The 11234-nt window shown below is 44.5% G+C and overlaps 1 protein-coding gene across 5 annotated transcripts in view; it reads left to right on the top strand.

Annotated features, from left to right (window-relative positions):
• The window catches only part of MTUS1 (microtubule associated scaffold protein 1), a 170189-nt gene that overhangs the window by 127022 nt on the left and 31933 nt on the right, over positions 1-11234 (top strand). For all 5 annotated transcript variants that reach the window (XM_004696163.2, XM_045286920.1, XM_045286919.1 and 2 more), the window contains one exon: positions 8159-8373. In XM_004696163.2, coding sequence (XP_004696220.2) covers positions 8159-8373 — 215 coding nt within the window. The remainder of the gene's footprint in view (positions 1-8158; positions 8374-11234) is intronic.

Genomic DNA, 11234 nt, shown 5'->3' with positions numbered 1-11234 from the left:
GTTTTGTTTTTTTTTTTGTCTATGCAAACAGCCTCTTCCCTGCTTCCAAACTTCCCACATTGTAGGATTGGCTCGTTCATTCAAGAAGTAGGTGTCAATTAGACATGTGCTACGGCTCAGGCACAGCCTGGACCAAGTCAGACGTGACCTCTGCCTTCACACAACCACTGTTCAGCAGAGGGAGAGCGCCTAGTGCACAGAGGGGGTAGGGGGGGTGGAGGGGGGCGGGGAGCGCCCAGGCAGCGCTTAACTGCGTTGCTAACTGTATCCAGGTCTTCCGGATAGCGTGCTTTAAATTTAACCTGAGACCTAAGTTGTGAGGGAGGAGCAGATTTGTTGTGTGTCAACGCACACAAAAGTGAGCCAGTTTTAGGTAAGAATGAGGCAGAGAGCGGATATTTTGCTTAATTAGAGATTAGTCAAATTATGTTCTCGTGCTTGGTTTGAAACTGTGAAATAGATCTCCTTTTAGCTCCTTTTCATAATGACTAGCAGCATATTTCACCCAGAAGAAAGTCATGAGGCAGCAGCTCTGATCATGTGCTGAGCTGCCGCTCCGCGGGAGACGCTCCGAGCTCGCTCCCCTCAAGTCAGTGCTGACTGGTAGAGACCCACGCTGGGTTTCTGGGACGGGAGGAGAAAGCCCAGTCTTTCTCCCGAGGAGCTGCTGGTGGTTTTGAACTGCTGACCATGTGGCTCACAGCTCAATGAGTAACCATTACTCCACCCGGGCTCTTTCTACCCTGGTAAAAGAGTTAGTCACAGAAATCCACAGGGACCAATCTACCCTATCCTAGAGGGTTGCCATGAGTCAGAATTGATTTGATGGCCATGCGTCTGGCTTGTTCTCTGGTACTCATATTCCGTGGGCTTGCAACATTAGAGGCAGCTTCTCTACTGTTCTTAGCCCTTTGCTCATGACTGTGGTTGACTCCTGATCTCACCAGGGCCGCTTCAGGCAGGAAGAGAGAGGAGTGGGGAACAGAGTAGTAGGAAAAGGCTCAGGGTGACATCTCCTTGGGTAAATCTCTGTTGTGTGGGTACCTCTAGCTGCAAGGGAAGCTGGGAAATAGAATGTTTTGTCCTCTCGTTTCGGTAGCACAGGCAGAGAAACAGAGGGATAGAGCTACCTTCTAGTAGCTGCTACAAACAAAGCGGTTATTGCTCAAGTTATGCGTCTCTTGTGAGTGAGATCACATCAGGGACAGAGGATCCAGCAGAGACACCGGGTGTCCTTGTGCTTCCCTGTGCACTGTGGCTCTGAGGTGCGCTCGAGTTGATTTGTCTCGTGGCGGCCCCTGTGAGAGAGGAGAGCCGCTGCATGGGGCTTTCTGGGAGGTCATGTTCATAGGGACGAATGGCCGTGCCTTTCTCCAACACAGTCTCTGGGCAGGTTTGACCTGCCAGCCCTTTGCAGCCCAGTGCTTTACTGCTGCACCACCAGGGCGCATCTCACCACAACAAAGCCAGCTTGGGGTTGGCTGGCGGTGGATCGCGTGGAGACACATGCCCTCTGTTCTGCTCATGCCAACATTGTGTTCTCCGAAATGGAAGATGCTCCTTCCTACGACCTTTCCGGATTCCGGCAGATAAGCAATACTGAGCGTTCAGTGGGATTATGGCAACTTTTTTTTGTCTGTTCCTTAAACTCTTTCTTTCTGAATTCCTTTAATCTCATGGGAGTCTCAGTCTATTTGCAAACGTCCTAAAAAGGCCCAATCGCTTGCATAAAATAATCCCAAAACAAAACCACCAAAGTTTCATTTCAGATACTATCTTGCGATAAAGCACCAGCAGGTAGCGTGGACCTGCTTGACTCTTTCTTCCCACAGAGCTTCGGTCCCTCAGTGAGCCAGGTGCCTAATAAGACACTGTGTCTGCACAGTGCACATGGTTGAGCACTCCACTACAACCCAGAGGCTTTGTTGGTGTGGAACTGCCCAGGAGTAGGGCTCGCTGTTTCTGGAAACCTAGGGAGCCCTTCTGCTCTGACACATAAGGGGTGGCCTTGAGTCAGAACCATTTCAACAGCACCCACCCACACAAAGCCCTCCAGAGCAAGGACTTCCAGAGTCCCCCAAGGCACGGCAGCTGTCATTCGGTCCCAGGCCCAGACGTTCAGCATCCTGATACCCAAATCCAAATCCTTGATAGCATTAAAAGCTCTGGAAGTACCCTCCTGGAATAGTCACTGATTTGGAAACAAAAATCTGGACCTGGTATTTGCAGAAGATTTCCAAAAATTATGAAATCAGATTCCAAACAATTACTCTACCTACTTGTTCATTCTCTCTCTCTCTCAGCTGTTATTTCAAAAGGAATTTGAGATTCCTGCAACACACACACACACACACACACACACACACGACAGTTAAAACTGTTGAAATAGAAAAATGAAGTGATAGAAGGAAGAGAGGGGACCCCCCGTTGCTCCTACCACTGCCATGACCCAGGCTTCCTTGCCTCAACCACTGTGGCCGTCTGCAAACTCGACGCGCGGTGTACTCTTGTAAACACTCCGCCCATCCCGTCAGTCCTGCAAGTGTAAGATGCACACGCTCACTCTTCAAAACACTTTGTGGCCCCCCATTGTTCTTAGGATCGAGATCCCAGTGCTTTGCACAGCCCATTCCGTGTTTGAAATAAGCTGGGCTTCTCCCTACTTCAGAGCGTGGTGTGCTGACCTCTTCTGGCTGGGCCGGCTATTTGCCCTCTTCCTGGTTCCATTCGTCCACAATTTTCATACTAATCCTTCATTCATTATTTAGATTTCAACTCAAACGTTACTTCTTACAAAAGCTTATGTATTTAATTTTTTAAATTGTGTATCCCACTTCTTTCCCTATACTGTAGACAACTTTGTAACATAGACTGCAACAAGGGTTGTCTGATTTTTATGTTGTTATAGCCTAAGCACCTAAAGAGGATCCCTGATTATATAGTGGCTATGTATTGGGTTGCTAATGGCAAGGTCAGCAGTTCAAAACCACCAGCTGCTCTGTGAGAGAATCATGAGGCTTTCTGCCTCACGTACAGAATTAGAGTCTCTGTAAAGAATTACAGAAACTCACAGGGGCAGTTTTGCTCTGCCCTGTAAAGTCGCTGAGAGTCAGAATCGACTGGATGGCAGTGAGTTTGAGTTTTGAATGGAAGGCCCTAAACCTCGGCCCAGAACATGGTAGGTTGTGATAAAGAGTAGATGAATGAGCAAGGTAATGAATGTCTTAAAGAATAGGCCAATTAGTTACTGAATTTTGTGTTTGGAATCTAGAAGCCACGCAGGCCTTGCTTCCGGCTTGGTTTCCATCACTTGGAAAGCCAGCAGCCCCAGTAGATAGGGTATCCTTGCTCTGCGTTAAGATTGCATGTCCTTGGCAGATTGTGTGATGACAGTTAGTCTTTGTCTTAATGATCGTCTTTCTCTCAAAAATTAGTTTTTATTGTGAGTTGGAGATCTAGCTGCCTGAATGGACCGATTCCTCTTTCTCCAGTTACTTTCTTCAGGAAGGTGATGAATGAGTTCATTCAGCTAGCTTCTTGGGTATTCGATGGATGTTTCTGAGGAGAGAGAGCAGCCGTAGCAAGCACACCGTTTTGTGTGGTCATGTTTCAAATACTCACCTCTCTTTTTCATCAGGACTTAAGCTGCTCTGCATTCAGAGGTCCTGTTCATTAGGATGAAGCACAGTAAGATTCATCCAGAAATGATAGTGGCAATTAACTTGTTGAGAAACATCCAAATACTCAGATGTCAATATTGTATTTTAAGGTTTCCATTTAAATAGAAATCTTTAAAATCAGAACATGTCCCGTTAATAGACATAATAAGCAAGCTCACTTAGCTTTCAAATTATGTTGCATTATCAAAATTGTAAAATGCTGATTAGCAGAATGTGAGCACAGATCTTGCTGTGTAAAAGGCTAATGTCACCCAAATAATGACTCCTGTAGGATGTAAGGGAAAACGTGTGTGTGTGTGTATATACGTGTATATACACATACACATATATGTATATATATGTGTGTGTATATATATATGCATGCATACATATATATAACAAAAAACCCGTAAAAGCTGCAAACGGTGTAAGGCAGGAAGCTTCCCTGAGAAGGAAAACGCAAATATGGCCCACTAAGTAGACAGTGATAGAAAAGCATGACTGCCCCATCAAGGGTGGAAAGTGCTCGATGTGCAGAAAACCAAGGCAGTCCTGTTGAGTTCCCATTCTCACGGCTGGACTATTTGGAAGCCCCGGTTTGTGACCCTGAGTGCTTTGAGCATCACTAGAGATGTGTGCATCATCTCCGATGTTCGTTTGAGTGAGGAGAGAGGGACGGATACTCACACTGGGTCATTGGCCACCATGTGGTATGCTTTGCCTTTAGGGAGCCCAGTATGTGCAGTGGAAGACTGCAGAATTAACCTGCTTCTCTAGCTCTGTTGGCTTATTTGCTCTTCCGCTAAAATTTGAAGGCATATACATTCTGAATAACATGTTTATTTCCGAGTAACAATTTTCCTTTCCTCTGAAATTATAAATGTATATTGACGATTCACATTCAATTAAGTACAAATTTCCTAGCGATTCCCCAAGAAATAAACTTCTCCTACTGTGTTTTTTCTTGGTGGATATGTGTTTTGTTAAGATTTAAGTGCCCAGGAATTATGTTAACAGCCTTAGAAAAACAAGTTAATTTACTTTTTAATTTTTATTTAATGTTTGGATAGGTTCGGCATTCACCCCATGGTTTAAAAAGTACAAAGAGAGAATTGGAACACCTGCTTCACTCTCATTCTTATTCCCTTCCCCCTAGAAGAAAGACAGTGTTCACAATATTGTATTTATTCTATAATAACTTTCATGCATTTACCCTAAAAAGAAAAGAAACATCTTCACCCACCTTTGTGCAAGGGAAGCAGGCTTCAAAAAGTTCATAGAAAATGGAATTTTTCCCTATGAACTTTTTTTTAAGGCCCCTCCTTCTCATGCAGGCACTTTATTTATTTATCGTTTCTCACAGAGAGCTCGTCCTTCTTTACGTTGGCTGTGGTGTGCCACTATATAAATATGCCATACACTTAGCCAGCCCTCTGTGGTTCTTTGGGATGTACTTTGATCTTTCATTTGCAGATAAGGTTGCAACAAAAACCCTTTTAGCTATATCATTTCACTCGTGTAGGGTTCACCAGAGGATAAATTCTGCTTCTTGATTCTAAGTTATGAATTTGTGCTAAGGTGTGTTAGGGAAGGTTTGTCACAACGCTTTTATGTCCCTAAGCTCTGGTTGGAGCAAATGGAATTAGTGTAGACCTGATCAGAATTGTCTTTAGTGCTTGAGTTGGTTTATAGGCGCCAGCAGCTCTGAAAATTGTGTTTCGTACAGAAGTGCTGATTTTTATCACTTCCTGAGTTAGAGCAGTCTTCTCAGTGTGGTGTTTAGGTTTGCATGGCTGGACACTTAGGAGCCAGTGCTAGTGTGTGGGCCACCCTGCCCCTGAATATAATTTCAGTTCCCCAGCTGTTAAGCAAACCTGAGAGAAGAAGCATCTTGGTATCTAGTCAGCTTGCATTTCACCAAAGCAGTCACTTGTCCTCCCTTGCTTCTCTAGTTTAATGACGTGAAGTATGACTGTCACGGGAGGTGAAATAGCAACCAGGGAGAGTCTGAAGGAAAATGCCGCCAAGGACTAGAGCCTTGCATGGGACAAATGTAATCAGAGTTAGAGAGTTGATATTCTTCAGGGTGTTCACTTATCACAGGTTGGGCTCTCTAGAGAAGGAAAGCCAGTGGGGCTTTTATTATGCTTATATGTAGAGTTTTATCTCAAGAAAAGGGTTCGTACATTTGTAATAGAAATGGGAAAGTTCCAAGTTCATGGGTCAGATATTAGATTGGAGGCTTTTCCTGACTCCAGTAGCTGCAGGAGCGGATGAATCCACGATCAGCGGAAGAAGACAAGCTTGTGGCTGCAGTAGTCGGCGAGTCCAAGGTTGGCAGGGTCAGGCTTATAACTGACAACTCCCAGTGTAGGCAGACAATCTGGCAGACCATTGACCCAAGTCCAAAGTACGGAAGGTTGAATGAGACAGATGCAGGACCCAGACCTTCGAAAAAGCAAGCAAGCCCTCCCTCAGCATCTACTTATGTTGGAAGCAGGTCAAACCCTCAAGGCAATCTCATCTCGAGAGATTACTGGTTTTAACTGCAAAACCACTGAGACCCTTACCCAGCCAAGTTGACATACACATGCAGCTACTACATTATCTATGTGCACGTTGACCAAAATAGAGTTATCATCAGATTATAATATAATTGAGTATAATACATTATATTAAGTGTACTGCACCAATATTTATTCAGTGTTTGGTGTCATATTACATCACACTTCTCATCATGTGTAGGAATGTATGTGTGCACATGCGTAGTCTAGGGGAACAGCAGCGGCTGTGTCAGAGGCCAGGGCCCTTCACACCCTGGGCCTCACTTTCCATGTCTAGGGTATTAGAGGGATCAACTGAGAACAGCATGACATGCACTGTGCATAGTCAACCACTGCGGAATGAGGATGTGCCAGGCGAGAGGAGTTTCTCAGAGCATTGCCCGAAGTGACGTAAAATCAATGAATAGTAATCCAAGGTATTTTACAAGTTGACAAATATTTAGATTATTTTGCCACTTGCACAGTCAGTAACTCTATGAAAGTTATTTTTCCTGTAAGATTCTTAACATATGCCAGTATTAAAATGGTTACTTTCTTCATCTGAGGTGGAAAAGGCAATTATTGATGGGCAGCTATTGACAACAGTTACTAATGAAGACAATAGATAGTTTTTCTCCTTCTCTTCTAGTTCGGTCATTTTAGAGCTGAGCGTTTTCAAGCATACACATACGAGTTGTTGAAACACATGAAGCAGCAAGAGCAAAGGAGAGCCTATCCCGCCTCCCCCTCCCCCCTCCTTTGGTCTCTTCCCCCCTGCTAACTTGAAGGGTGTGCTGAGTCTGTTGTGGATCTTGGAACACGGATGCTGAGGTCGCTTAGTTTCCTTCCAGCATCACTGTCATGCTTTCCTCTCCCCGCAACACTGGAGAAAATAGTTGGCTTAGATGTGTTCGTTACCCCAGGATGAGGATGCCGTAGGGAATGCCGATGAGAATTAGGACATCTGTATATTTTCAGTTTCCTGTGTGCTTCTTATTCTCCCTGGTTTAGATTTGTTTTGATTATTTGGCCTTTTTATTTCAGGAACCTAACAATTAGTTTCCTGTTTTTTCCCCCGAGTGTATTTGATATTTAAAGTGACGAAAGTTTTGGGAATGACTCCAAAACTGAACAGTTTTTGTCTTTTATTGAAATTTAAGCTATGGTGATTCCCAGGGTACCATGGGGTGGAAAGTGAATCATCAGTTAGCATGGCATTTTAAATGAATTTGGAGTATTATTAGTATGTGGGGTTTTTAAAAACAATTTAAGCTATTATGGCTACTTGACAAAGAAATTACTGACCGGCCACCACCAATAAAATAAAACCACAATGTTCATTTTCATTGTGTGATAGAAAATGGATGGTGTAGTCAAGAGAACCATTCTCTTTGCAATGAACTTAAAGGGCAAAATGTGAGTAGACTTTCAACATCTGTGATGATTTATTAGAGATGAGGAAATGACTCATCGCAGTGTAAATCTTTGAAATGACCAGGCCATCAGCAGGGGAAGAAGAGATGTTTGTGGAGACTGTACAGGAGGAGGGGGATACATTTGAAGTTCTATCCTTTGTCTCTCTCAGCGATTGTGCTCGTTGTGTAGAATGTGGGTGCTAGTCGCTGTCAGTCCCTGCTCCGGTTTAACTGGAGACCGGGGCCTGTGAAGTCAATGTGATTCTGCACACAGTTTTCATGCATCTGAGCTGCTAAATCTTTTTGTTCCATACACACAGTTCTCTGCCCACATACATGTCTTTAAGCCTGAAAGAAAGCTGCTGTCTGTGTTTATGTACCTGAAGCCGTGAGATATTTGATTGCTTATAGCTCTTATCTCTGTCTAAATAAACATGACTTCAGTGCATTTCTGTGGCTTAGGTTGTTTTTTGTGAGCCCATGGTTTTAAGAATTTGCATATTTTAGTGCCAATATTCACTTTTTTTTTTTTTTTTTGCAGTTGAAAAGGGCAGGCAAAAGAATCCCAGAAGTCTATGCACCCAGACACAGACGTCCCCTGATGTGCTGTCCGCTGAAAAGGCACTTGAATTGGCTCAATGTAAAGCAAAATGTGAAAGCCAACGTGGGTTTATCCTGCAGCTCAAGCAGCTCCTTTCCTGTGGAAACATCAAGTTGGAAGCATTGGCTATCGTGGTTCAGCACCTGCTGTCTGAGGTGAGAATGTGCACACGCCACTTCCTATCTCTCACTGAAGACCTGGTGGAAAGTAGAACAGTCCTCATGCACATGCCTTCTAAGATCTTTAATGATTTTTTAAAATCAGATATAATTAATCCAATTATGCTCCCCCAACTAACGTAGTGTCTCCGTAAGGAGCCCTGGTGGCATTGTATGTAACTCAGGAGTTGGGCAGCTGACAGCCAGACTGGCAGGTAAACAACAAGGTGGTCTGCTCCCATCAAGACTGACGGTCTCCAAAGTGCCGCACAGAGTGGCTGTGAGTCTGGTTCGCGTTGCTGATAGTGGGTTTGGGTTAAGATCTGAGGAGATCTCTAGAAATGTAGGATAGAAACATTTCCTCATGATTTTGTTTTCTCCCACTGAGTATCTTAGTTATACCAAAAGCAGTGGAGAGAGATCGCTGCCTGCTCAACCCCTCTATGTCTCCAGAGCTTCATTAGCGTTTACTCTGCATAGAGGGGGAGGTCTAGCTGTATACAGCACTCAGTATCACACTTAGTCTAATGATTTGAAAAATGGGATCAATTATATTTGCAGGTTAGTAAACATTCTTGAAGTAACTCCCACGTGTATGTCTGAAGATGCTTCTGAATTTCCATCCATTCCTGAAATAATTTGTGTTGGGGAAACAACAAAAAGCCAATTTTTGTGCTTTACTTAAATGTTTCTAATAGTCTGAAGGGCTGCTAATTCAGGAATTGGTAAATATTCCCTGAGAAAAGCAAGTTTGTGGGAACATATGCTAGTGACATAGCAACAAAAACTGTAATTATATCAGAGGAAAACCAGAGTGAGAATGTAACTTGAGCTCTTGCGTATGTTTTCATCCCAGTTTTAAAACGGGTGCACATGCTCACTGGAAAGAGGCACGCACACACGTGCTCTGTCACTGAAGTCGGCCCAGCCCGCCGGTCCGTTTCATACACTCGGCCTGCGATAGAGTTGCCTGCGTGGGGGGAACGAAGGCCAGTGAGACTTGGTCTAAAAGCTGTAAACATAATTTTCTCAAAGCACTCCACTCTGCCAATGAAAATCTTCAGTGGTTCCTCATTGGTGTCTGATGTGGTCACCACTAGCCTTACGAGAAAGACTCCTGGTGGCAAAGTCAGTAGTTCAAACCCACCAGCTGCTCTGGAGGGGCGAGATGAGGCTTTTCTGCTCCTGGGAAAATCTACAGCATCAGAAGCCCACAGGGACAGTTCTGCCCTGCCTTATAGGGCCGAGATGCGCCAGAAGCCACTCAGTGGCAGTGAGTGAGCCTTATAAGTACTTGACATGTAGCAAACTTGAATTGAGGTGTTTGGAAGTATAAAACAGACATCAGACATCTTAGACAAAAATGAAGGATGTAGAACTATCACTTATTTATTTTTATAATTGATTATATGTTAAAATATTATCATGACTATATTTGTTTCAGTAAGATACTTTGTGAAAATTAACTTCATCTTTTTTTCTCTTACCTTTTTTTAATGTGGTTCCTAGGAAATTTAAAGTTAGTTGCGTGGCTCACATAGTTCCTTTAGGTCTCTGGTTTGTAGCTTGAGAAAAGAGGGTCAGTAATCCGGCTCCAGCACACCAGCGAGATTATGAGGCCGCCCGGAGTGGACGGTGTTCTCACCTGTTATTCGCAGGCTCAACACGCGTCAGAGCCTACTTGGTGCCAGCTGGCCTTTTTAACCCTACCATCACTGCCCATAGGCATCGGCTATATCCTTGGGGGGGAAGGGGAGGAGCCTTGGTGGTGCAGTGATTAAAGCACTCATTTGATTCACAGGAGAAAGAGGTTGCACTCTGCATCCATAAAAACATAGTACAGCCCTGGAAACAGTACGGGGACCATTCAGCTCTGGCCTGTCGGGTTGCTGTGAGTCAGAACTGACTGGATGGTGGTGGGATTATGGCTGGAGGGGAGAGCAAAGAGGAACTTAATATTTGAATATGTACTAAGGGACAGAGCTCCTTAATTACCTTACCGAATCCTTACCAACACCACAGCGAACTGGAATTTACAAGTAAGAACATCCAGGCTCAGAGTTGTTAACAAACTCCTGTCATCAAGCAGCTAGTCATGGAAAGGAGAATTGAGACTTGGATCCTGGTGTAGAGCATATATGAACTTAAAGTCTCCCATAAACGTCATGGACTTTTCCACCCCTTGTCCAAATGCTGCTGTTAGAATACTGTCCTTTACCCAAAGCCTGACATGTTCAGGTCTTTCCTACAGTAGCACATCTTTACCTGAATTTTGTTTACAAGTGTTCATTACACAGACAAGCAAATGAGACAGAAGACACATGTCTCTTCAGTATAGGCTGAGCCCTCAATACCTCTGTGGTATGAACGTTGCATGTGACCCTAATGTTTCAAGGCACTTCTACCTTCATACAGCAGTCTCTCTGAAGACAAGTCAAATGCTCCGTGGAGAAAGGAGAAGACCCAGCGCAAGAGGTAGACCCCTAAGCTGGCTGTGTGGAGAGATGCTGTGTCCAGCCCCAACCTGGCAGCCTCTTATCGAATTCCAGAGTTGATTTTCCCATATGTGACTCTCCCTGAATCTAGGCCTTAACACCGTGGGAATCGAACACCACTCACTGCATACAACCACGCCTCCCGTGTTTTTTCATGAAGACTTCCTGGGGTCTCCCATGGACTCGAGGTGCATCTAGACTCCCTTTGCACTTCCCACCTGCCATCGTCTACTTAGCAGTGGTTGTGGCTTTTTAAGACATGAGGCTTAACCCCACTATGAGATGAGATGCTCCTCACTGGCCCATGGCCCTGCGGGGGACAACACCAGGAACACAGTGTGGGAATTGCGCCTGATCTGACCC

This window comes from Echinops telfairi, unplaced genomic scaffold, assembly GCF_000313985.2.
Source record: "Echinops telfairi isolate 266 unplaced genomic scaffold, ASM31398v2 ScPeMD7_9;HRSCAF=40, whole genome shotgun sequence".
Taxonomy (NCBI): domain Eukaryota; kingdom Metazoa; phylum Chordata; class Mammalia; order Afrosoricida; family Tenrecidae; genus Echinops; species Echinops telfairi.
The sequence above is the reverse complement of the archived record's forward strand: the minus strand, read 5'-3'. Positions and strand labels throughout refer to the sequence as shown.